Here is a 27,401-nt window from a genome sequence, read left to right as displayed (position 1 = left end):
GATTAATTCCCAGGATTTCATATCAGAAAACATTTAAGAAAACTTTCTTCTACTGGAGAGAAGAAATGGGGGGGAGAGAGAGAAGGGAAGAAATTAGGAGAGAGAGAGAGAAATATATCTTGCAATATTTGCTACTGAAATGCATATACCACCGTCGCCACACAGGCAATGGATAACTGCGAAGTTCAGAAAAACGGGTTCCATAAAACTCAGCTTCTCCTCCTGTTGTGAACTGGATACTAGAAGGTCATTTGACAAAAATTCCGACCAGACTGGTACAAATCCCAACCGATCCATATTCGGCAAAGTTGTGGAAACCGAAAATAAAATACCGAGGCTTCCCTCCCCGAGTCAGAGCGTTCCCACGCTCAGGAAACTTGCTATCCTGGATCTTTAGCATTAAGCCAGGTATGGGTTTATTCTGGCACACCGACGACGCTGAGAAAACGCTGCCCTTTCCCCCCCGTTTTCCGTAGGGAACTTCCTCCAAGGTTGAGTTTCGGCTGCAGCGCTCCCTTTTCCAGGTAAGAAGAGTGCAAAAAAAAAAAAAAAAGGTCTTCCGAGAGTTTCTCCCTGTTTCTTGGGGAGAGGCAACTACAGTACTCACCTCCGTTGAATCAGGCAGGCGGACCCTCCTGCTTCGCCGCCGGTCCTTGTACCACTTTTCCCGCTCGCGATTCCCTCGTCCTCTTCAGTCGGCCCAGAGTCCTGCCATGCCTCAGCCCCCGTTCCCGGGAAAAGAAAAAAAAAAAGCAGGGTTGTCGTCGTCCTCTTTTCTCCGGTGGCTTCTCCTCTTTTCTCCGCGTCCGGACGATCGAGCGTCGCCGCGAGCAGGTGGAAGGAGGCGGCTTTCTTCGCCCAGCGAGCGAAAGAGGCGGAGTGGTGGTGATGGAGGAGAAGGAGGAGGACGAGGAGGAGGAGGAGTCGCCGCTGTGGCAGTAGCCACAGGTTAGTCCCTTTCCCTGCCAAGCCGGTCTGGGATCTCTGCTGACCCCTGGCGCGGCGCTGCTGAGTGCGGGGCTGGCCTCCGCTTTGGAGTCCCGTTTTATTTCTCCGAGATTGCGGGGCGGGGAGGGGAGCCATTACTTCTCTCTGCAACCCTGCCCCCCCCCCCCCCCCACTTTCTTGGGAAACTTTTTCACTCGGGAGGAAAAGTGAGCTACACAACACACGCGCGCAAACACACACACACATACACACAGAGAGAGCTAGCCGCGGCTGGAAAACGTTGCCACACGAGCGCCAGGCTGCTGCCGTGAAAGGCGGCTCCGGGGCTAGAAGGCTGCGTGCCAAGGCTGCTCCCGAGGGGCATCGTTTTCCAGCCTTGCGAGCGGATCCTGGGCTCCCCCGGGGCTTGTTGCACCGTTTCAGTCCTGGCCTGTGGAGCCTCTGCCTAGCAAGGGCCTGAGATGAGGAACAGACGGAGGGAGGGAGGAGGGAGTGCTCCTGCTCAGCCCGATGCGGTTGTGATCGAAGCGGGGTTGACAAGGCTGCCTTTCAGCACAGCGGGCCTTGGCCTGGAACGGAGTTGGAGGCGGTAGGGAAAGTTAACAGCTCAAGTGTAGGCATGTTTCCTGAGAAGGAGGCCGGCTAAAGTTGACGCCGTTAATTTCTCAGTAGAAGCGGCCTTGCTCTTGGTAGCTTAATACTGTATGTATAAGTAGCTGGTTTCCTAGACGCGGATGCCGTGCCAGAGTCAGCTTGGTTACCGTAGTGTTTGCATGGGAGATGGGTAGGGATACCAGGGTGTACATTAAATTTCTACTGGGAAGTCAGAGAAACGTCAGTATTTGTGTCAAGAAAACAAAATCACCAGGAGTTAAACTAAACAACCTGGAAATAAGGAGAAATGTTCTGACAGTGAGAGCAATCAACCAAAGGAACAGCTTGCCTTCAGAAGTTGTGGGAGCTTCATTACTGGAAGCTTTCAAGAAGAGCCTGTACTGCCATCTGTCAGAAATGGAGTACGGTCTCCGGAGGTGGGTGGAGGTGGGAGGTTGGACTAGATGACCTACAAGGTCCCTTCCAATTCTGTTATTCCGTTCTGTTTTAACTCAGACTCTGAGTGACTTCATTTTTAAGTAGCCTGCCAGCTGTTGATCATCTACCATAAGGAAGAGGTGAGCTGGATGGCTCCCTTTGCATTTCTTTACCATTATCCATGATGCATGTTTATTATTTATTGGGAACCCCACTTGGACCTTTTGTGTGAAACAGGAAAAAAAATCAATTTATGATTTATAATTTTGATTCGACAGGACAGACTACAGAAAGATGAGAGTTCTATTCTAACCGTAGAATGAGAGGTAAATTTATAAAAATCCCATTTTGTTTGAAAGACTAAACAGACCAACAGAAGATGGCACATTCCACATTTGTTTAGTTCCTGCCACTGACAGGAGGTGGTAAACAACAGTGAATAAACACCAACGCACTGCTTATTTATGATTAAGCACCCTAATCTGTAGAGGACTTTGCATCAGTCCTGGGGGGAACCTGCTGCCCGGTTTTGTTTATTCTGATTTGCAATGCTTCTCCAAAGTCAGGGATGGAAAAAAAAGAAAGTTTTCTGCAATTTGTCAAAGGTGCTGTGGCTTGAAATTGAACTCTTGTACATGTATCTTTTTCGTGACAGAGCTACTGTGGTGCTGCTTTTCTTGGATGATGGGAGCACTGAAAAACTGCCATAAGGCTTAGACAGAGCCTGACTGTACTAGCAGTGACATGTGCCCTTCTTCACTAAGCAGCAATTTGCTCTTCCAAATTAGAAACCAATTTGATTTTCATTATAAAGGCAAATTGATGTTCTCAGACTAATAAGTTACAGTATACTGTTCCAGGAAAGAAAGAAGGAAGTTAATTGAATGACTTCAAAGATTGTGATATCCAGATGCACGTGAAAGTGCCTTACCATGGCTTCCTGATACCAATAGCAGAATGAATTCTTCCCACATTCCCCCCAAAGTCTTTTTAATTTGCAAGGGGAGAGGGAATGTGCTCATAACATGTTATATTGACAGATTTCTCAAGGGTACAATGGTAGATGTAGACATACAAGAGACCCACATGATTTGGTTGCATGAAGGAATTTGAAGAGTGTGGGAAAGGAGATCCTGTCCAGAGTATACTTTGGAGATTTACAATCCAATCCAAGCAGTGGAGATTCTGAAAGAAAGGACTGAAATCTTTTAATTCTAGGCATGTGCTTACTCTCCCAGAATCAGATTAGTGGATAGAACAGATTTATTTACATTAATATATAATGCCATAGATGAATCAATTTGCAATATCCTACTCATTTTAAATGCTTCTTATAAGAGGTGGAAGAATTATAGCTGGCGGATTCCTAATTGTGTTTATTGCATTATCTATGACTTGAACACAGAAGTTGTATCTGTGTGGGCTGACTTCTGTGTGATCTGATTCTCTTATTTTCTGCACATTAAGACTTCAAAGCCCACATAATGTATTACTCAGGTGTAGAGAGTCCTCCCCTAAGCATCTATAACTTACTAAGTTGTGGACAGAAATTTGCTTACTGCATCTTATGAAATCTAGTACTTCGCTTTGTTTTAATTTCCCTTAATTTTGTTTGGTTTGGAAGTAGCAAAACAATGCAAAACAACAAAGCTTTATCTCTATAGGACATCTTATGTTTTTTCCCTTTAAAGCAAAATCTTAAATTAAGGTAATGATAGTAAAACCAAATTGTGTGTAGAATAAGGTTTTTTCCTTGAAGCAAACATTACCTAAAGCAGGATTTTGACATCTAAAAAGCATATGCTTCTTTATTTTTAACACAGCTTTAATTTAAACTTGCTTATCCTGTTCTAGAAGGGCTAGGCTTTTTAATTAGACACTTTAAAATGTTAGTGTGTTTAGCAATTATTGTGACTTCACCATGACAATTCATGTTCATATACACAAATACCAGATGAAGCATAGTATAGAAATATTTGGGAAATCTACTCCATGGTTCACTTAAAATTATTTAAGGTTACAGTATTTCGATACAGGAAAGCACTTCTAATATGTTTAGCAATCAGTGTAAACCATTTTTTCCAATCTGATACTCACTACAGTTTTCACATTTGGCTGGGAATTGGAGTCACAAAATACCTGAAAGGGTACTAGATTGCTTTAAAACATTTATTAAATGTTCTGCATGTGTATTTGAAAATATTATATATGCCCTTCAGATTAGTTTCTGAGCTATTAAGATACTGCTTTTATACAGATAAGTTACATAAAAAGAATGGGCAGTTTAGCAGTATCCATCTGTAAAACATTTAGTGCATCAGTATGAACATTAGTAATACTATATACTAGATAAAAAACATATGAACGTATAAACAAGAGTTTTGTTTTTTAGCTAGTGTTGGCTGTCATATGCATAAAGTTTTTTTCCCAAGAACCTAGCTGCCTAGCATGTTGTAATGTATTTATGTATATATATTGGGATCCAAACAGTGTGGCTCTTTGCAATTAATGAACATTTTGTCAATGCACAGATTTTCTAAGTGTTGTCCAAGATTTTTTGGTAACATACACCCAGTTTGCCACTAACCACAGGCACCAACCAAAGTTTATGCCATATTTCAACTTTGATTTTCAGATCTTGATACTTTGGGATCTTCAATTCTTTTGTCTTCTGTCTTACTATCCCGATATTGCCACATCAATTGTCCACGCTTTCTTCAACTACAGTTAAATCTGATGTGTTATGGAGCAAAACTATCAGTGTATCTTTCCAAATCCCACATTTTAACCTGCTCATTTTCAAATATTTTTCCACTCTATGTTACCACCTATTTTTCATTACTGGCACATTATAATTTTTACAAAGTTCCAGTGAATCATTTTGGTGACTGTATTATATAGTTGTTTATAATCAGTTTGTGCAATCTTCCTACCAAAAAAAAAAAAGTGGGGAGATTTTGGATCCATCTATTCCAGGAGTGTTTTGAGAATTGCAATCTAGTCAATGTTTCCATAGAGTAAATGCTATTGATCATAATGAAAAATATTTATGTAAACATTCACTTGAACATATGCCAAAATTCACTGAGAGTTACAAATCACAATTGTTGGGTTGGTAAGTATAATTATAAAATTATATGTCATTCTTCTTTTACTTGTTTCCAAAGTTTGGCTCATTCTGATTTAATCAGCACTCATTCTAATTAATTGAACATTCCTGCTGCATTGTTCTGAAATGTCAGAAATAATTATATGTTAGGCATTCTTTTTATAATCTTCACAAAATCTTGAACTTTCCTCTCTCTATCTCTGGTCCTAATACATTGATACAAGGTTCTTCAAGACGGTCAGCCCTACAAAAATGATAAATGTCTGCAATCAGATTTGAAATATTTCTAGGCTTTTACAGCCATAGAATTCATTAAACCCTAAACTTGACATTTCTCTTTCCTAGATTAATCACAGCTATGCCTTTTGTGCAGTGCTCCATTATCTATAGGAACTCCATAATATTTAGCACAGACAAGATGGACTTACATTCTACATTTGACTATCATTGTTATCAAAAGAACAATAAAAGACACACATTATATATACAAGCTATGAAATATTTATTAAAAAGAGATATAAAAATATAAATATAGTAGTTTTGGGAGGAAAAAAGTCATCAGATCTATATATTTACTTTTGAAAAAAAGCACAAAACAAGTATTTACAAAAGAAAACCGGAATGTTACAAATTAACATAGAATAGAATAGAATAGAATAGAATAGAATAGAATAGAATAGAATAGAATAGAATAGAATTTTTTATTGACCAAGTGTGATTGGACACACAAGGAATTTGTCTTGGTGCATATGCTCTCAGTGTACATAAAAAAAGATATGTTCATAAGGTACAACACTTAATGATAGTCATAGGGTACAAATAAGCAATCAGGAAACAATATCAATATAAATTGTAAGGATACAAGCAACAAAGTTACAGTTATACAGTCATAAGTGATATGTCATAAAATATGTCATAAAAGGTAAAATTCATATTAAACATAGTTTCTAGACATCTCCTTTGTATAATTTTTAAATGTTGCTCCCATTGCAAGAAAACGCAGAAAAAAAAACCATCTATACAAGCATCAACATGATTTAGCTGACAAAGGCAGCAATTGCTACGATTTGTAGAATTCCTTCAAGTCCATATGCAACAAGTAGCACCACATTAATAATGACATCTGCTCTCAGGATATATGTTTGCCACACTAAAAAGTAGACTGACAGAAACACACTGCCAACAGTGATCCCAAGACTGATCCCAAGGGGAGCTTCCTCTTCTCTCAAGTTGCCTTTAGTACCTAATAGGGAGAGAAAAGGACATACATGTACCTGATGGCATTTATGAATCTATTAGACCATAACAGTAGAACTCTGAAACTGAACAGTAATCTAATTTACAGAGGGGGTAAATCACTTATAATGCAGTCTTAAATAGAAAATGAACCCTAATAATGTTAGAATTATTAAAGATAAAATATCTGCTGGAACTAAAGCCTTCATACTTCTGGAGTACTGCTGACTAGGGTTCTGCTAAGAACTTTCTTGTGACTGGAGATGTGTTTCTTGTTTATTTGTTCATTAATTTATCTGTCCATTCAATTTCTTTGACGGCCCATCTCAGTTCAATGGATTCTGGGCAGCTCTTCCTTCAATAGTGGTATTGGCATGTAATGCTAAGGAGGTAGAGGTGATCTTGCCACATATTTAAATAGGACTTAAGACGGAACAGAAGGAACAGTTGTGGTTCATTGTTTTCTTCTGCCTGGCAGGCTCATTGCCAAAGAAAACCCCATTAGTCTATGGCACAGGTGTCAAACTCACAGTGTCACATTGCCATCACATGACATTTCATATATTTCCCATTCGCGGAGCTCAGGTGGTGTATGGCTGTGCATGACACAAACAGGCTGCCAGTTTGATGCCCCTGGTTTGTGCGATACCAGCTCCTTGTAAGCTATGCAGCTACTATTCTTCATGCAGCAGCATGTTACAAACAATTTTTGTCTGTAATGATCCAGGATAGAATGTAACAGGAGAAACTCTTGAATACAGGTAGTCCTTGACTTAAGTGAATCACTGCAGTTGTTAAGTTAGTAACCCAATTGTTAAGTGACTCTGGCTTCCCTATTGACTTTGCTTGTCTGAAGGTCGCAAAAAGTAATCACAGACCCCTGGACACTGCAAGTGTCATTACAAACCAGTTGTCAAGTGTCCAAATTTTGATCATGTGACCATGGGGATGCTGCAACAATTGTGAGAAATGGTCATAAGTCACTGTTTTCAGTACCATTGTAACTTTGGTCACTAAATCAATCAGAATAGAGCCGGAAGTAACTTTGGAGGTCTTCAACTCCAACCCCCTCCTCAAGCAGGAAACCCTATACCATTTCAGACAGGTGGCTGCTCAGTCTCTTCTGAAAAACATCCAGTGATGAAGCACCCACAACTTCTGGAGGCAAGCTGTTCCACTGATTAATTGTCTTTACTATTAGGAAGTTTTGCCCTAATTTCAGATTGCTTCTCTCCTTGATTAGTTACTATCCATTGTTTCTTCAACTTGCCTTCTGGTGTTCTGGAAATAAGTTGACTCCCTCTTGAATGAATGAATGAATGAATGAAATGATTACACATTGAGGACTACCTGTAAAGTTAAATTTCATAATAGTGGCAAGTACTCTGCTTATCTAAAAAAGAAGATAAATTATCTTCTTTTTTAGATAAGCAGAGTACTTGCCACTATTATGAAATTTTATGAAATAAAATGTACAATTTATTCTATGGCTGCTTAAACTGCTGATCCAGAACTGGAGTCTAGCAGTGGTCTTTCATTCTACAGCACTTTTGACTATTCAAGTGGTTTGAAGAATTTCTCTCCAACCCCCCAAAATAGGTCCTTCCTTTTTGTCACATTTTCTTCTTTTCTAGTGGCCTAGACCAAGAATACTGCTATATACAATAGCTGTCATTCTCCAATAGTTATAATTTTTAAAATAGAAATTTTATACAGAGTAAGTCCCACTGAACTTTTTCTAAGCTAATATATGCAAAACAGCTGAATTGGTCAGCGAAAAATCGTATTTTTATATTAGAGTAATGTCTCATTTGCACTTTCACACAAATAGATTGACCAGTCTTTTAATGTTTAACAGTAAAAGTATTTAAAAGGCTTATCAGATACTGGTAATTGGCTAGTTGTCTTGAATTGCACAGTTGGACTCATATTTTTACATAGAGATTAATATTAAGGGACAGTTGTAAATTACATAATGCTTACCAAAGTACAAACGGATAGCTTCGAGAAGTGCCATAAAGAACAGCAATACAAGATCAAGAGTCAATAAGTTATATGGATAAGTGAAAATCTGACCTGACAATAAGTAAAAGGGAGAGAAAAATCAAGTTAGCATATATCATGTTGCCAAGAATCAGCAGAATCAACTGTGTATTTTAAACAACTTACTTTTATAAATAATCATTAGAAGTGCTGCTAAAAAATAAAATATGTAATAAATTCCATCTAAAAAGAAAAGGATCTGTAGGGGAACAGATGACAGCTAGCAGGTTCTGTCAAAGAAAATTATTTATGATCATATTTTTCACATTTTATTTATGTTGGATCATAATTCAGTGTTATATACTGTAAAACTGCAGCGTCACTCAGTACATCAAGTGGGAGTATAAACTGTATTTAAACCAGTAGTCCATTTCTAAAGATTGATAATAAACTGAAGCTTCTTGGATAAGAATGAAGTAACTGCGCTTCAGTTGAGTAGGAGCCACAGGCCACTCAACTACATCACATTTCAGTAAGCAGTCTTTTTTAAAAAAGGTCTTTTTGTGGAATGGCTGATTCCAGAGTAAATCTAGTGTTCCTGCCGAATCACCATCAAGCAATTCCAAAGTTACGTTTCAGAATACTTCAAAACATTATATTTCCTTTCTATCCAGTCATGATGTTGTTTCCTACCTGCAATGTGAAATTCTTTCAACTAGAATCTGAATCCGGAACTTTTTGAATAAATGTTACGTGCTTGGCTACTGGGTGCATACAACAAACTGGTTTAGAAGCTGCACTAAGCCACAATTTTCCTTAATCATGATTTATGAATAAATCATAATTAGCTATATTTGTACAATGCATTAAGCTATAAACTATAGTTTACAATCACAATGGCTGTGGTTAGAAAAGTTAAAACCAAATTAATCGTATTGTGGTATTGAGAATGAGGTCAGAAAATCAGCTAATGGTCTATTTAGCTGTGCCACTGTAATCTATTTCAGGTTACTAACCCACATATAAGAGTCCACTAATTACATACTCTATTAATAGCTAGTAAAATATCATAAGAGAATCTCTGATCCCATATAGAGAATTATTTCCTTAAGTTAGGAGAAATAGTACAGATAGTATTATTTCCAAGAACTGTGTCTCCTCTAAAGATTCTAAAAGTTAAATATTGTCTCCACTTCAAATCACAATGCAAATTAGCAAGCCTGTTTCCAAAAAAAGGGCAGGCTTTTCTGAAATCTAAAAATCAAGAAATCTTAATTTTTTTCCAAGTGTTCCTACTGCATCCAGTTCCTCATCTTAAGTGTACCCTATTTGTCAATATCAGGTTAAAGCTAGCTAATAATCTTCCTGCATCTTCCATGCATTGAAGGAGAAAATTGTTATAAATGCACATTAGGAATTTTTAGGCCATGTTTGGCAGATTTTGACTCCTAACAGATAACAGTATAATTAAAGTTCTCTATCTTTATGACTGCATGCTTCTTTGAAAAATCTACAATTTGCTATTGAAAATATCTACATTTTCTTAGCAAGATAAATGAACGATACCAACAAAAGTACTGTGTTTATTTGTTCATTTTCTTAGTCCTAGATCCTGTTTTAATGGCACTACCAAATTCATTCGTTTTTGCTTTTCTAAGCATGGATGAGTATAGTTTACAGTAACATGCAAATCTTCCTCCCTTTCTATTGCTTATGTTCCATTTGAACTCTGCTCTTCAGTTTCTAGCTTTCATCTATGGTAGCAACCATCAGATTTCTGTTACACTTGTTAAATTATATGTGATTTTCTGTACAAATTGTTCAAGCTCATCTTATTTACTTCTCACACTGTGAACATTAGTAAGTAGACAATGAATGTCATGAACTTTATGAAACATTGGTCTGATTTTGCAAGGCCCTATTTCAGCACTATTCCCATATTCCATAGTGCACAAGTGTTTATTCGAGATCCTTCAGAGTTTCTAACTTACATAATGCTAATGATCTGGTATTAGGAGATTTAATGACGGAACCGGTGTCATGGTCGGATCATTTTCTCCTTCGCCTGGACTTTCAGACCGCCGCTCACCACCGCAGGGAGACGGAGCCAATGCGTTGGTTCCGTCCCAGGCGCCTGATGGACCCTGAGAGGTTCCGGACGGAGCTTGGGCCGTTCCCTGAGGATCTTGCCCACGGCACGACTGAAGAACTCGTTGCGGCCTGGGAGCGGGCCGCGACGGGGGCTTTGGACCGTGTCGTGCCTTTGCGGCCTCTGACCCGGCGCAGATCTCACTTGGCTCCTTGGTTCTCTGAGGAGCTGAGGGAGATGAAACGCCGGAGAAGACGCCTAGAGAGTACCTGGAGGTCTAGCTGTTCCGAGGCTGATCGGACACTAGTGAGATCTTTTACTAAGACCTACCTAGTGGCAATGAGGGAGGCGAAACGTTCCTACGTTTCCACCCTCATTGCATCGGCAGATAACCGCCCGGCCGCCCTGTTCCGGGTGACTCGCTCCCTCCTTCATCAGGAGGGGCGGGATGACCCCCTACAGGGACGTGCTGAGGAGTTTAACGGTTATCTATACGATAAAATCGTTCAGCTTCGGGATAGTCTAGACCAAAATTGCGATGATCCAAGTGGGATGGCAGAGGCACGTCTTGTTGAGGTTATTTGGGATGAGTTTGAGACTGTGGCTCTCGAGGACGTGGACAGGTTACTGGGGAGGCTACATGCGACCACATGTTTACTGGACCCGTGTCCTTCCTGGCTGGTGCTGGCTACTCAGGAAGTGACACGAGGCTGGCTCCGGGGAATTATAAATGCTTCATTGATGGAAGGGGTTTTCCCCGCTGCTTTGAAAGAGGCAGTGGTGAGACCCCTCCTCAAGAAGCCTTCCCTGGACCCAGCTATTTTGGGAAATTATCGTCCTGTCTCCAACCTTCGCTTTGTGGCGAAGGTTGTAGAGAGTGTGGTTGCATGGCAGTTTCCCCGGTACCTGGATGAAGCTGTCTATCTAGACCTGTTCCAGTCCGGCTTCCGGGCTGGTCACAGTACGGAGACAGCTTTGGTCGCGTTGGTGGATGACCTCTGGAGGGCCAGGGATAGGGGTTGTTCCTCTGCCCTGGTCCTATTAGATCTCTCAGCGGCATTTGATACCATCGACCATGGTATCTTGCTGCACCGGTTGGAGGGGTTGGGAGTGGGAGGCACTGTTTATCGGTGGTTCTCCTCCTATCTCTCCGACCGGTCGCAGACGGTGTTGACAGGGGGGCAGAGGTCGACCGCGAGGCCCCTTACTTGTGGGGTGCCTCAGGGGTCGATTCTCTCGTCCCTCCTGTTCAACATCTACATGAAGCCGCTGGGTGAGGTCATCAGTGGTTTCGGGGTGAGTTATCATCTGTACGCTGATGATACTCAGCTGTACTTTTCCACCCCGAACCACCCCAACGAAGCTGTCGAAGTGCTGTCCCGGTGTCTGGAAGCTGTACGGGTGTGGATGGGGAGAAACAGACTCAAGCTCAATCCCTCCAAGACGGAGTGGCTGTGGATGCCGGCACCCCGGTACAGTCAGCTGCAGCCGCAGCTGGCTGTGGGGGGGCGAGTTATTGGCCCCAACGGAGAGGGTGCGCAACTTGGGTGTCCTCTTGGATGGGCGACTGTCGTTTGGCGGCCGTCGTTTGGCGGCCGTCTCCAAGAGGGCCTTCCACCAAGTGCGCTTGGTGCGCCAGTTGCGCCCCTTTCTTGACCGGGATGCTTTATGCACGGTCACTCATGCCCTTGTCACTTCCGCTTGGACTATTGCAATGCTCTCTACATGGGGCTGCCCTTGAAGTGCACCCGGAGGCTGCAGCTAGTCAGAATGCAGCTGCGGGTAATAGTGGGGCAACTCGTTGCTCCCATGTAACACCAATCCTGCGCAGCTTGCACTGGCTTCCTGTGGTCTTCGGTGCGCTTCAAGATTTTGGTTACCACCTTTAAAGCGCCCATGGCTTAGGACCCGGTACTTACGGGACCGCCTGCTGTTACCTTGTGCCTCCCACCGACCCGTCGCTCACACAGAGGGCCTTCTCAGGGTGCCGTCCGCCAAGCAATGTCGGCTGGCGGCCCCAGGAAGGGCCTTCTCTGTTGGAGCTCCTACACTCTGGAATGAACTTCCCCCCGGTTTACGTCAATTGCCTGATCTTTGGACCTTTCGGCGTGAGCTGAAAACGCACCTATTTATTCAAGCGGGACTGGATTGAAATTTTATTGGGGTATTTATGTTTTAAGATTTTAAATGGTTTTAAAATTTCGGCCACATTATAATATTTCTTTTTAACCTCTTTTTAATGTTTATATATTGAATTTTTACTTGGCTGTACACCGCCCTGAGTCCTCCGGGAGAAGGGCGGTATAAAAATCGAAATAAATAAATAAATAACTTACATGGGACTCACTTAAAACCCTTTTAATAAAAAGTCTAGGATTCTTTATCTTACAACCCTGTTAACAATCCTTGAGAGATGAAATTCCTCTTGTGCCAGCAGACCATCGTAATTCAGAAGACAAACCAGAATCATGTCATTTGCATAATCAGTAATTGACTTCTCTTTTTTAGTTCTCATTCATGGATTGGACAGCTAGATAAGACTACTACTTGAGTCTCCAAGATCTTAGCTTTCCTTTGGGGAATTTTAGTCTGCACGTAATACAATTACAATCCTTTGCCTCCAGCTGTATTAGCAGGAACAAATGCCTGCAAGAATAGAATAGAATAGAATAGAATAGAATAGAATAGAATAGAATAGAATAGAATTGAATTTATTGGCCAAGTGTGATTGGACACACAAGGAATTTGTTTTGGTGCATATGCTCAGTGTACATAAAAGAAAAAGAAAAAAAATACCTTCATCAAAGTACAACATTTACAACACAAATGATGGTTATAGGGTACAATTTAACCCTTAATGATAGCAACAAAAAGTTACAGTCATACAGTCATAAGTGGAAAGAGATTGGTGATGGAAATGATGAGAAGATTAATAGTAGTGTAGATTTAGTAAATAGTTTGACTGTTGAGGGAATTATTTGTTTAGCAGAGTGATGGCCTTTGGGAAAAAACTATTCTTGTGTCTAGTTGTTCTGGTGTGCAGTGCTCTATAGCGTCGTTTTGATGGTAGGAGTTGAAACAGTTTATGTCCAGGATGTGAGGGATCTGTAGATATTTTCACCGCCCTCTTCTTGATTCTTGATTGGTTGATTATCAAGGTTAATTGATTGATTGATTGATTATCAAGGTGACTTGATAAGTATTAGAAGTTGAGTCACTAATCCTTGCTTATGGTAAACAGAAAAATTTCAGGAGAAATTTGCTTTAACTCTTTGAGGTATATCATCATCCACTGTGCTCCCCTCTGTCTTGTTTGAGGATATAGCTTTCTCTCCTTTAGGGATATGCTATACTGGCTCATTTCTAGTCTCCTATTTTAAATGCTTGGAACCATTTCTTTTATCTGCAAAGGCCTGAGTTTTTTTTCTGAACTTTAGATACACAGACAACCAAGACACAATGCATGACCTGTATCATCTTTTGAGGAATTCCTCAGAAATGGGTAGCCAGATAAGATGTTATTTTCTGAAATTCATGCCGTCTATCAGCAATTGAATTCACAGACCACACAGTTTAGATCCTTATATAAGGTCATTGGCTACTGGAAGTATCCAGGTTCTGGGATTCAGCAGTTCCATAGTTTCATATCTAGAAGCATTATCAAAATGGTATATTTTAATTAATTAAATTTAATTAGTATTTCTGTTAGGCTCTCCCCGAGCAGGCAAATGTTAAATTATGTCATGACCCCTTATATGGACCCTTACGTAACTTCCATGCTTCTGGAGGAGGGGGTATATTTATTTTTACAATGTACATCTTGTGAGGTATTTTCAGTTACACTGACCATCAGGAGACATAACATGACCGGTTTTGCCCTTATTGGGATTTCTTAGACATAGGTAGCCAGATGTTATGAATGCTTGGATGCAACTAAATGTTTGGTTGGAAAGGAACAGTTTCAGATTAAACCCTGAGAAGAGAGTGGCAATCGGTACTAATCTTCCAAATCTAACTATTGTCCATTTATCACTCTGGATGCAATCGTATCCCCATACTCAGCTCGTTCAAAATGTGGGTAATTTTCCTAGATTTGCAGCTCCTGCTTGAGGAGGAGATGGAAACGGTGATCAGAACAGCCTTTGTGCTCAACTGCATTGTGTAATTTGTTCTATGCAGGACTGCCTTCGAAAAGCAACTGAAAACTTAAACAGGTTCAGCACACAGCTACCCAAATAGTTGGGGGAACACTTAAATTAGCCCATGTAATATCTCTATTCTTAGAACTGCATTGACACCAATCAGCTTCTGGGCACAATACATTATGCTCGGTATGTTTTTATAATCCTGTATGTTTCAGGGCTTGGATTCTTCAAGAATGATTGCTCTGAAAGCTCTCCATCTAGTGAGATCAAGGAGAGAAGACCTCCAGAGTCAATTGAGGTCAATCTGTTGATCTTGTGGTCATATCTCTTCAATGGTAGCTCCTCTCCTATAGAATTTGCCCTTGTACGTATGGCCCACCTGTTTCCATGGAGCTGTGAAAACATGGCTGTGTGACAGAATACCTGGAGGAGTTTTAAAAAACTCCAAGTGGATGGGATTACTATTATAATTTGACCTAATTTATAGTTTTCTTTTTATGTGGCATATTGTTCAGAATGGTTTGAAATGAGGTGCTATAGAAATCCAAATAATAAATACTGTATTGATTATGCAAAAATAAATAAATTTATTTTAAAATTATATTTTATCCCACATTTTTATATATAACTTGAGGCAGAGAACATCTGCCACCTATTCCCCCACAACAATCTTGTGGGTGGGTTGGGCTGAGTGACTGGACTAGTCATCTAGCCTGCTTTCATACTAAGGGAAACGTAGAACTCATTGTTTCTTGGTTTCTAGGCCAGCACCTTAACCATTACACTAAACTACCTCTCTGTTAGAATTATAACTGAAAACACACATCTGGCAGTTTTTTATTTGTTCTCTTTAATTTTATAAATTTACAGTAAAATGCTAAATACGACAAGCAGTCTTAAAAACAGCAACAGTTAAATTGGTATGATTATTTTTGCATTTGTGATAGTCTTGCACTGAAGAAATATTTACAGTACTCTTGCTAGAACATGTAAATTGCTGAAAGCCAAACTTTTCTTGGGGAAAATGAAGTCAGCCACACCCACTTAGATCTGAAAGGAATTTGTGTATTATTGTTTGTTATGTAGATATTAATTTTGCTTCTATTTTACTTAAAGGATAATCCCTTTTCAATTGGACATTTTAAAACCTACTGATAATAGATGTATTCCAGTTTACAGAATGGATGAGAAATGAAAATGAAAATGAGATTGCAGTAGAAGAAATAGTTGAAGATTAGGTCTCAAAATGCTTTTGGAGGGATTTTTTCTGCAAATTGTATTACGTGTCTTGCAGTTTCCTCCTTTAAATGTTATTATTCTATGTATTTCATTTCTTGGTTTCACAGTATATCAGTCAATTATATCTTAATGCCTACAGTCAATAACATGGTCAATTTCCATAGCATCTCCTTAAATATTAAGGCTTTGGAAATGACACTTATTAGAGGATAATGACAAAGTACCATTTCTCATATCTCTGAAGTTTCTGGAAGTAATCACATCAACAGACTCTCATGGAATTAATGTGGATTTTAGTAGATGATATTCTAAGGCTACTCATGCGATGAACAGGAAAGTTGCTGCAAGATATATCTAACAATCTCCTGCATTTATATGTCAGAAATTTATCCACCGTTATTCATTTTCCTAAAAGGAACCATCATAAACTTCTAAGAAGATACCAACTTTCTGAGGCATGTTTGAAAATTATAGGTATGATTAATCAAAATGTATTTGGTTTTCTGGATAAAAGAAAAAGGATACAACAGACGATGATCTTCCTGTACACAAGACAAAAATAAAATAATTATCCAAAGTTAAACCTTTAAGGCAAAAAAGATACAAAAACTAGTGTGCAGAAGTCCTTCTAATTGTTTTGAAAAAGAAATATTGCCCTACAGTAATCAGCTGTATAATTCAGAACATGGCACAACTTGTTTCAATGCTGCAGCACCCATGTCAGCCTTTGATAATACCTTAATTCAAAATTACTTAACAAAATTTTCTGCCGGTTTTTGGTTTAGACTCTGAGCTATAATCCTAAATCCTAAATAAATTTATGAAACCATTAAGCAGATGTATTACTGGAATGAACTATTTTGATCTAAGCAGTTAAACTATAGTCCAAAATTCTGATTAAAAAATAAAAATTAGCTATGCAAAACAATGAGAACTTATGAATTCTAGGTTTATTTAAATCTATTTAAAAGCATGTTTATATACATGCTAGGAGTCATGTTGGACTTGAGTATCTTTATTCATGCTTTATATGGAGTGCTAGAAGTACTGTGTGACCCATTTCATTGTTCATTGAGAGTCTTCAGGTATGGGTTGCCAGATATTCTTTGGGGTTCAAGCTATCTACAAGTAGTCCTCGACCTATGAGCACAATTGAGCCCAAAATTTATGTTGCTAAGTGAGTTTTGCTCTATTTTGACCTTTCTTGCCAGTTATTAAATGAATCACTGCAGTTGTTAAATTAGTAACATGGTTGTTAAGTGAAACTGGCTTCCCCATTGACTTTGCTTGACAGAAGGATAGAAAGGTGATCACATGATCCTGGAACACTGCAACCTTCACAAATCTAAGTCAGTTGCCAAGCATCTGAATTTTGATCATGTGACCATGGAGTTGCTGCAGTGATCATAAGTGTGAAAAATGGTTGTCACCTTTTTCAGTGCTGCTGTAACTTTGAACAGTCACTAAATGAACTGTTGTAAGTTGGGGACTAATTGTATTGGGAATTGAACTCAGCCACTGATGACTATATAGAATGCAATAGTTTTAGGAACTATCCAGATCCTCTCATTCAGCGATCGCAGGGATATGCTATCAGACTGGCATATACAGTCCACCTTCCCTTCAACTTTCAGAACAGAAATATACAAATACTGCTTTATATCATGACTCCTGTATTAGTTTTTACATGACCTTCACACAACCCCCTACAAGAGGGAGGAGAGTTCTCTATTTTTTTACAGTGTATATCCAGTGTGATATTTTTCCCTGTAGATATAGATGACATAATATAGCATTTATATCTTTCTGTTCAGAGCACAAGGGAAGGTAAACTGTATATAGCTTACAACTCTTTGAGATCTTTATTCAAATGTATTTAAATTACATAGAGTATCTCTGTCTCCCTCTACTGAAATAACCGTGAAATGATTTTTTTAGTTGGTAATAATTTCAGCCCAAATGCAAGTTTAAGGTGCAAGTTTCACTTTTTAGTGCTTAACATTGATAGTTTGTTAATTAGTTAAAAGTAATAGCCAATCAATACTGAATTAGAGAAACACAGATTGGAAGAGGTCATTTAGGCAATCCAATTCCTTCCTCAGTAAGGAATCCAAATTAAAGCATCTCTCCAGAATAATTGTCTATTAGAATAAAAATAAAAGGTAAGCCTACCATTTTTCTAGCTTCACCACTGTCAAATTGCCCTTATTCTCAGAATACCATTTCCCCTCCTTTAATGTCTATTTGCAATCTGCCTTTCTCTAAAATCCATTATTCAGCTTTCTGCCCTCTGGAATGAAAGAAAATAGGTGTCGGTGATGGCATATGATATCTTTTCAGATACCGTGTTTCCCCGAAAATAAGACCCTGTCTTATATTTTTCTGAACCCTGAAATAAATGCTTGGCCTTATTGCCATGCGCTCAAAAGCCTGATTGGGCTTATTATCAGGGGATGTCTTATTTTTGGGGAAACAAGCTATTTGAAAATACTCTAACATCCTTCAGCTATCTTTTCTCAAGGCCAGACTTCCCCAACACTTTGATTCTTGTCCTAAAGATTTAGTTTCTAGTTCTCTGTTCATCCTTGTTACCCTTTCTGAACTCGCTCCATGTTCTCTATATTGTTCTTAAAACTAGATTTCAATACACAAGATGGGATTTGCCTATGAAACAATGAGTTTCTGTAAAGTACTTATTAAAGCCACAAAATATATTAAATGCACAATATACTAGAAAATGGAGATTTAAGCATTTGACAAATATCCTCTCTAGATGACAGTATTATTGCCTATCACTTGCCTTCTATAAAAGATAACATTTTTGTTAGATCACACTAAATGTCTCATTAGTATAGTATAGCATCACGGTCATTATGTGTGATGTCATGCGATTGTATCTTGCAACTTCCTGCCTGTTTCCCATCGTGTTTGCTTGTCAGAAACGGCTTGTGATGGTAACAAGTGGCAATCACATAACCATTGTCCACAACAGCCTTAATTGTGAAGAGCGGTTATAAGTCTCGATTGCCAGCATCATCATAAATTCCAACAGTCACCAAGTGGTCAGTAAGTGAGAACCGCCTGTAATTTCCACAAGTGACAATGCCACAGAAATAAATTGGGCAGTTAATCTGTGCCTCCAATGTTCTGTAGGGCAGTTATGTGGCTTCCTAGTCTACAAATAGTTACCTATAGTTACCTATACTTCTATAGTTTCCTATAGAAACTACAACCACCGATATGGTGGGACGACATGCAATCCTGCAGTATCAGTTTACCATGACTAGTTTTATTGATCATCGCACGGATAATTACTAATTATTACAGCAATCGCGTCCCTGTTGACTCAGAAGCAACTTCTCTTCAACGGAGCAGAACTTGCTTGAAAGCCAACTAGGCAACTGTTTCACTATTGTCAAGGTAACCCATTTGCAAGCAGGCTAGACTGCAACCTAATAACCAACGAGATGTCACCAACGATGTGCCGGATTCCTCTTAAGTCTCCCCTTTCCACGTCTTAACTCGGTTCTCAAAACTTGAAGCAATGTTTCGAGTCAAAGCAACTCCGCTCACCTTGCCTGACGGCCGCCATACTCTCACCCTCCCCCACCCAATTCCTCCAGCATCCCGACAACCCTTGCGCAGCTTCCTAGGGCTGTATGGGCGGATTGCCGTTCGGCGTGTTTCGCGCGAACGGAACTCCACGATCGCCTTTATTGTTCGCGTCCTCGGAGATATTCGGGGCCCCTCGGACACCGCCGGTGGGTCCGGATTGTGAGAGGGAGGATTGACGAAGCCTTCGCTGTTCTTCGGACCTCTGGTTCCCATCTCGGTTCGGTCATAGCCGGAAAGACTCGGGCCTCTTCGGCAACGGCCGTAGCTCAACGAGTAACCGCCATCTATTCGGGCAATTTCGCCAGCTTCCGATCTCGCTCTAGCCGCCTCAACATGAACTTTCGGTGGATCGGGAGAAGTCGGCTCCTATCGGGATCACTCGGGTGAGACCGAAGCGGGTTGCTGGACGGGTTCGGGAAGACCCGTCATCGACGATACTCGGATAAAATCGGAAGCGGCTTTGGGCCGTTCGTTTCCCTATTCGGGATTCTTAAAGTGTAGATCGGGCAAGATCGGAGAATAACTTTCATTCGGACGAGTTCGGCTAACCTCGCGGGATAACCCCCCCTCCACTAAGTGTCTTCGGATGGAGGACTCGGACTCGGCCGCGAAGCAACTAGGTTTAGCCGAGGCGGCGGCAGTAGCTGCCGCTGCTGCAGTAGCTGCAGCAGCGGTAGCTGCCGCAGCCGCAGAAGGATCCGAGCAGCACCACGAACACCGAGGGCAGGTGGCCGGTTCGGAGGCGGAGCCACAAGAGGAAGAGGAGGTGACGGCTGTCACCGTAATGGCGGCAGATGCCGAACACATTGAGATGGGAGCCGAATCCCTGCCGAGTGCGGACGAGGCTGCTGCGGCAGCTGCCTTTGCAGGTCGGCGCGCATGCGTACAAGCACGCTACCCACCGGTCATTGAACTCGGGTCGTGACTACGAGATTGTGTGATCATTCGCTTGTGTGAATGGTGCATCAAGCGAATGCTTACTTTCAAGCGTCTCTTCTTTAGTGGAAACGTTTGGCTCTTCTTAACTTACCTCTAGTACCTCATCATGAGGATATATACATACATGTGTGCATCATCCATGACGTCAAGAAAGCGCAGAAAGTGCCACCTTTTCCTTTACATTATTTTAGTCGTGCCGTTTCTTATTCCTGACAGGACTGTGGTGTGATCATTGTCGATGGTCAAGACAGGCAGAAATCTAGCATTTCTCCATCACTGCCTTTCGTCAGAGCAACATGACTTGTTGATTTTTTTAAAATACCTACATCTGAGTTACTAATTTTGTTAGACTACTTGATGAAAAAACAATTGCTGTAGCTGCCCATTTGCATTTTAAGATGCTGTAACAAAAGATATTGGACTGATTAAAATTTCTAAGAGCAACAGCAGACAGATTAAATACAACACACTGAAACCTTACCCAATAGTTATTGGACTATACAAAAATTAGCTAAAATAAGATTGTCAGATTATAAACAGGGGCAAGGATTCCTTTTCTCCCTTAATATTTGGTTATTAATATTATGGCTATTAATATTATGGCTATTAATATTATGTGCACGTAATCATTGGTAGCGCTATTAATAAAGTCAGTATATAAATACTGGAAATCGATAGGTAGATAATGAAAATTTTACCCTCAGAATCAATATTAAGATATCGTTCTTTAAAGGCCTCATTTAACAGAAACGTGCGTATTTGCTTCTTGGATTTTGGTAGCTCTGAAGGAGGATATGACAGCAAATATTATTTGGATCATGTTTTACAGAAGTAACCACAGTAACAGTAGCCAATGTGGGTGCCTCTGCAGACAATGTATTCACTACTTCTGTGGCAAATGCAGCATCAATCTCAGGACATGTATTGGTAAGGTCAGGTTTACTTAATCTTACAATATTTATTTTTGCATATTCAATATTTCTTTTGTGGTAGCAAGTTTCTATTGTAAATGTGTGTTGTAAGTAGCTATGAAGGTTCATTATGTAATCAAATTACACAGATTTGTATTAGCAAGGTTTGTATTGGAGATGAGCAGAATAAATGTAACTGGATTTGCCAGACATAGTAGGCAAGCCATTACTTAGGTTGGCTATCTTGCAATTCAAGGGTATTGAATGAATCCATCTAAATCTTTAATTTAGTTAGTCACAGTTAAACATGGATTAACATCTTGTGACATTTTCTTCTTTATTGTTGTTAGCCCACAAAGGTATTCTTTCACTAACTCGTGCCCTATTCATTTCTCACGTTGAGTATTGCAATGCACTCTACCTATGTACACCTACCCCTGAAGATTATCCGGAAGCTACACTGGTGTACAATGCAGGGCTGCGAACAGTTTTAGGCACTGCTAAAGTTGTGCATGTAACATCTCTCCTGTGTGAGTGGCATTGGATGCTAGTTTGTTTCTGGGTCCAGTTCAACATGTTGGTTATCACTTTAAAAGCTCTTCATGGCATGAGACCATGCTTCTTAAGGAACAGTCTGATCCCTATTTTATTAACCCATCCCACCCATTCAGGCAGAGAGAGTATGTTGCCAACCCCATCAATCAATTTCAACTGGTGGGGGTCTAGGAAGAGACGCTTCTCTGCAGTTGCCCCTTCCCCCCTCCAGGGGGGAAGTGCGCCCCTGCTCTCTTGGCCTTCCAGAATACCATCAAAACTTGGCTCTGCCAACTGGAAAGGGGTTCTAACAGTGGCATGCAACTTGGGGGTGGCTGGTGGTTTGAAGGGTGGTTTGTTCCCTCTGCCATTTTAACTTTGTTATTGTCCACTGTTCGCTCGTTTATTGTTTTTTTTGTTTTGTTCTAATTCTGGTTTTTTTAACCATGTTATTTTATATGGTTGTATGGTTTTATTTGTAAACCATCCAGACTCATGCAGGTGAGGTGGGCAGTATAGAAATTTGATTAATTAATTAAATAAATACTGTCTCTCCAGTTAAATGGAGTCACATTTCAGCTGTATCACTTAGAAGACAGCTGCACCTAATTCCTAATAAATGTATAAATTTATTAGGAAAGTTATAATATAATTATTATAAATATAATACTTAATGTTATATTATAATACTTGTGGTACATCTGGTTCTACTGATTCCATTATCTTCACTGGGTCCGTTTCCTCTGGCTAACGCAGAACGTTCGTCAACATAGAAGTTGTATTTGGTATTGTCAAGGTCTTGATTACTAAATCTCCTGAGGCAAGGCGGTTTTATCTGATTCAGTATAAAATGCCATAGGCATGACTAAAATAATAAATAGAGCTTGCAATGGCAGTTGTAGTTCAGTATGACTTAGCCTTCACTACATAATATAATGAATATCTTCAGACCTTAAATGAGTTCAAGGAATCGAAACCATATATCTCAGTTTTGATTAAACTTATGTCTGTTGTCTCTGAGAAATGCTATAAAACTGGTGAAGTGCCAGTTGACTTGAGAAAGGCAATTATCTTTATCTTCAAAAGGGGAATAAAAGGAAGACAGAACTACACACCATTCAGTCTGGCATTAATATCTGGGAAGATTTGAAAATGAATTACAATGCAACCAATCTATAATCATTTTGAAAACAAGAATATTAGAAGTCAGCATGGCTTTGTGAACAAATCTTGCCAGCGTAACCTTATTTCATTTTTTATGAGAAAATTTATTTAATAGGTTATGGGAGTACTGTATTGGAAATATATCTAAAGTTGAGAAAAATATTTTTGTGATTCTGTCAGATTAGATTAGTTAATTAATGTTTAAAGTGTATTTGAAGTTGTCTATACCCAGTCAGTGCTCTTTAATAGTTCTTTATAAAATTGGAGTAATGTATCAAACAGGGTGCTATAGCTATTGATCATATGCCGAATATTCTTTTTTTTCATTAAGAAAGGAGAAAAAAGAGTGTTAGTCTCCATACATTTGTATGTGGAAGAGAGGCATTTGACTGTTCCTCTTGTACTCTTCAATATATGCAACTTGATATTTCTACATATTAAGATACATAAAAATCTAATCCTTTCGGTAAGTTATACTAGCAATTTTTTTTAAATTTCAGTCTGGAAGAACAGCTCTTCAGATTGGGGACAGCTTAAATGCTGAAAAAGCCACTCTGATTGTGGTTCACACAGATGGCACCATTGTGGAGAGTGCAGGTCTGAAGGGGCCATCTGCACCTCTTACTACAGGTAAAATGTGAGCTGGGGGGACCTTTTTAAAATGTCATCTAGAAATACAGCATACATTTATGACTGTTTTTTTCAACATTGCATAAGCAAACTAATATTTGATTAGCAGAATTTCTTGTTTTTCATTCCATCCCTTCTCAAAATTGCTTGGTTGGGAAAGGAGGGTCCTGTAATCCAATGATCTACAGCAACCAAGATAGCCAAACTACTTCTAGTACCTATAAAAGATAGCCATTTTTTTAATAATTAATTCTAAAATTCTATAGTAAAAGTTAATACTTCAAATTTAGCTCAACCCTTAATCTGTTTTTCTCAGATCAAATTGTTATCTAGCTTTTTGCTGTTTATTTCAAATACTTTAAGTTCTTAAGTTTGTAATTAATTTTTCTTTTGTTCAAAATTGATGTTAAACTTACCTGGCAACTTTTCAAATTTGTTGTCCTGAAGATCTCTATTCGCTTTAAGATGGTTAAGAGGCAATTTCTGAAAACGATTAGAAAGTAAAGCTTGCAAACTTAATGTCCTTTAAAATGTAGTGTTGCAGTTGCAAGCAATCTCTGAGGGTGATGAGCGGTTAAGAAATATGAAATATAAATGAAAAACATGGCTAAGATGTCTCCTGGCACTCAAACTCACAGAAGACCACACTCTTGTAGTCTTCTCATGAGGAACAGCTATCTGGGCACATGTTGGCAACCTTCCATCTTCTCCTTGTCTGGAGGGGTTCCAAAGAACCAGATTACTCACCAATTCTTCAATCTTTGCTATTGTCGTCGGCTCTGCTTTTATAGAGGCATCTTTAATTTGCCATGCCTCCCTTCCACGTGCTGTGGTTCAAGCTTCTCATTGGTGTGTTGTGATAATATCTCAGCATTTTCTGTCTTTTATGGAAGCTATTAAGACACAAAAACATCCTACCTATTCATTAGCCATTGCATATAAGCAAACTCAGGCCAGTTTGTATACTGTATTATACAAGCAATGGGTTTCAGTCACTGTCCCCCTCTTCTGGAATAGTATCCCTCTGACATGTAATCTGCCCCCTCTTCTGATCTTTGATGGAATTTGATATCATGACTGTTTTGTCAAGCCAGGGAGGCTGGGTCATTATGATAATCCCTCCAGATGATGGAATATTTGTTGTTTATTTTGAATACATCTCCCAGTTTTATATAATTATAATATATAGTGTTGTTTTTAATTTGTTTTATATTTATGTTTAATCCCAATTACATACTGGGAAATTGTATGCTGCTCAGGTTGGTTAATTGAAGTAGTCCATAAGCCCCGTAAGTAAATAAATAAACAAATAAGTATCTAGTGTTGCTTTAGTAATAGCTGAGGTATGGAGATGACATGGAATTTATAAGATAGGATACAGTTATTTCCTGTATCGGTGCTATTGTTTCCTGAGAGAAATAGTAAAAGTATAGCACGTAATGACAATGTAAGTCCTTTCTACATGGATTCCATATTTCAAATATCAGACGATGTATTGTTTACAGAGGATTTAATATTTATTTTTCTTCTTTTAACGATTGAAGGAATAAGTTGTACTCTGGTTTTTTATTGACTACCTATCTTTTTGAGGATCTTTTTGGCATTCTAAAGGAAATGCAGAAATGGAAACTGTATGTTAAGGCTTGGTTACCTTTCCTTTTATTTGAAGGATCTCAGTCCCCCTCTGCTCAGTTAACATCTGGTCAAGAAAAAGGTGGAACAAAATATAACTGGGACCCATCAGTGTATGATAATGAACTGCCTGTGCGATGTCGAAATATTAGTGGGATATTGTACAAAAACCGACTTGGTTCAGGTGAGGAATTTCAACCTATATTTTTCTGATCCATCTGAGTGATTAAGAACCCTCCAAAATTGTTAACCCACTAAGATTAAACATTGACTTTCACTAAGAGTAAATTTCTTAATATCCAGGATATTTCTCCATAAATTTGGAACACAGTCAATCTCAGAGTTTTATGACAGAATCTGTTTTTAAATTTGATAGCAGTGCGAATGTGAAATATAATTTAAGGAGAATTCCCTGCCTATATTCACTGTTCTTCTGTCCTCCAAAATTCCACCCAGATAACATCTTGGTTTGTTGTGAGAGTAAAGAAAGGAAATACTACCTTGGATAAAAGTCATTGCATGCATCAAATGATAGCTATTTGCCCACTTTTCAATATATGATACATGTTTCATATCAAGTTCATTTGTACCCAGCAGGCCAAATCAATAACAATTAATAGCAATTAAAAGTGGATGAATGGCCCAGAAGGAATTCTTTTCTAGACTGAATATTATGCATCTCAGTGTTGTGCTTAGCTGGGAATGGGAAGGGAAGGAAAATTGGCACTTGAATCATCATGAAAGTGAATGTTCCATTTTGCGAACCCATTAAGAATGTTTATATTCGGAAGACATTTTTTCAGTGGGAAGGGAACTAATATCTACACTTCTACAGCTTGCAGGGAAAGGTTTTTGCAGACTCTTCTGAGCCTTGTTTGTATAAAACAATTATTAAGCAGGAGTTGTTTCTTTGTTTTATCCTGGACTAGGTGGTCGAGGTCGTTGTATTAAGCAAGGGGACAACTGGTACAGCCCCACTGAATTTGAAGCTATGGCTGGAAGAGCCAGTAGCAAAGACTGGAAAAGAAGTATTCGCTATGCTGGGAGGCCAATACAGTGCCTTATTCACGTAAGATTAGCATCGTTTTCTTCCTACTGTCACATATGCCACAATAAGTACTACTGAATTCAGTGGGATTGATTCCTAAATAAACGCACATGGATTATGACATTTCAAAGAGTTTCATCATGTGCTGCATTTGGACTTACGTTTATACAACACATTTCTTGAAAATGGAGAAGACGCTAAGTAAGCAAGGTCTTACTTAGGATAAAAGTTATCAGAAAATATATGTGGGAATCGGAGAAGCAGTAGAAAACTTTTGCAAGACACTTTTTATGCATACATAAATATCCACTATGTTATTCCCTTAATGGCTAAACGACATTTTGCAAAGCACAGGAAAAGAGATGAATTTAATAAGCAATATATTGAAAATGGGAGATGAGAGAAAAGAAAAGAAAACCTAACTAATTTCTGGTAGTCCTTTCATATCCGGTGTTCTTTTCAGCACAGTCATACTTCATGACACCATTTCATAAATTGGCTGTACTTTAGAGAGCTCCCTATTTGCATTATTTGTAGTTTTACATCATCTGGAGAGTGTATGCTGTAAAGAAGCACGACAGTGGTGAACACAGAGGCGAGGGGAGAGGACCATAGGGTAGGATATTAGATTAGTTGGTTAGTTTTACTTTAAAGCAGTGGGCCAGCCAAGCTCTCAGTGCTTGGAGAAATAGGAAGGGCTTCCTAGTTCTCCAAGGGTATCAGTTTTTCCAACCTAATATTGCTCCTTTCCAGTTTTAATATTTTTATTAAACTTCGTTATAAAATAAAATACAAATAGAAACAAAAGTCAGGAAAGATGAAGAAGGAGAAGAAAGAAGAGAGCGTCAACGAGAAAGAAAAACAAGTAGTGACTTTCAATTTTTTTCAGTGCAGTATAATACATACAAGTTATAGCATTAACTTTCTGCTTTACATTTTAGACCATTTCTATTGCAACAAAGTCAATCTGGTCATCAAAACCTACGTGCAAAGTTTCATTTCCCCCCCCTCAGTTTTGAGCAGAAAGTCCAGAAGCAATTTCCAAGTAGCAACAAAACTACATAGATTCTTCTCTTTCATTAAAACTTTTGCCGTCTCCACCAACTTTATCATCTTTATTATCCAGTCTTCCATTGTGGAAATTAAT

General features: G+C 39.3%; 3 protein-coding genes across 12 annotated transcripts in view; 1 reads left to right on the top strand and 2 right to left on the bottom strand.

The window, feature by feature from the left end:
- Positions 1-1,086, bottom strand: part of EPS8L2 (EPS8 like 2) — a 124,682-nt gene extending 123,596 nt beyond the window's left edge. Inside the window, exon 1 of the mRNA XM_058157011.1 lies at positions 608-1,086. The gene's annotated coding sequence lies outside the window, so the exon portion shown is untranslated. The remainder of the gene's footprint in view (positions 1-607) is intronic.
- The window catches only part of DEAF1 (DEAF1 transcription factor), a 47,939-nt gene continuing 21,024 nt past the window's right edge, over positions 487-27,401 (top strand). For 7 of the 10 annotated variants that reach the window (XR_009152079.1, XR_009152077.1, XR_009152076.1 and 4 more), the window contains exons 1-5: positions 19,983-20,265; positions 21,165-21,262; positions 23,445-23,574; positions 25,244-25,390; positions 26,136-26,275. Coding sequence is in view for 7 of the 10 variants with exons in the window: in XM_058157033.1 (XP_058013016.1) it covers positions 19,983-20,265; positions 21,165-21,262; positions 23,445-23,574; positions 25,244-25,390; positions 26,136-26,275 (798 nt within the window). In the remaining 3 variants the exon portion in view is untranslated. Of the gene's footprint in view, positions 525-609; positions 949-19,982; positions 20,266-21,164; positions 21,263-23,444; positions 23,575-25,243; positions 25,391-26,135; positions 26,276-27,401 lie in introns of those variants that run through there. The other 3 variants (XM_058157090.1, XM_058157081.1, XM_058157072.1) reach the window with 3 other exon arrangements.
- Positions 5,772-19,482, bottom strand: TMEM80 (transmembrane protein 80). Its single transcript, XM_058157126.1, has 5 exons — positions 19,355-19,482; positions 16,307-16,323; positions 8,495-8,588; positions 8,309-8,401; positions 5,772-6,332 (listed from the first exon to the last, which is right to left on the bottom strand). The coding sequence occupies exons 1-5, from the start codon at positions 19,371-19,373 to the stop codon at positions 6,127-6,129; spliced, it is 429 nt and encodes a 142-aa protein (XP_058013109.1). The 5' UTR covers positions 19,374-19,482; the 3' UTR covers positions 5,772-6,126.

This window comes from Ahaetulla prasina, chromosome 1 (assembly GCF_028640845.1).
Source record: "Ahaetulla prasina isolate Xishuangbanna chromosome 1, ASM2864084v1, whole genome shotgun sequence".
Taxonomy (NCBI): domain Eukaryota; kingdom Metazoa; phylum Chordata; class Lepidosauria; order Squamata; family Colubridae; genus Ahaetulla; species Ahaetulla prasina.
Note: the sequence above shows the minus strand (reverse complement) of the source record. Positions and strands in the feature narration are given on the sequence as shown.

What these genes read in the sequence shown, in the direction of transcription:
- TMEM80 (XM_058157126.1), bottom strand. An exon ending in TCTAATGATTATTTATAAAA is followed by an intron (nt 8,402 to 8,494) that starts GTAAGTTGTTTA and finishes ACTTATTGTCAG; the next exon opens with GTCAGATTTTCACTTATCCA. An exon ending in AGCTATCCGTTTGTACTTTG is followed by an intron (nt 6,333 to 8,308) that starts GTAAGCATTATG and finishes TCTCCCTATTAG; the next exon opens with GTACTAAAGGCAACTTGAGA.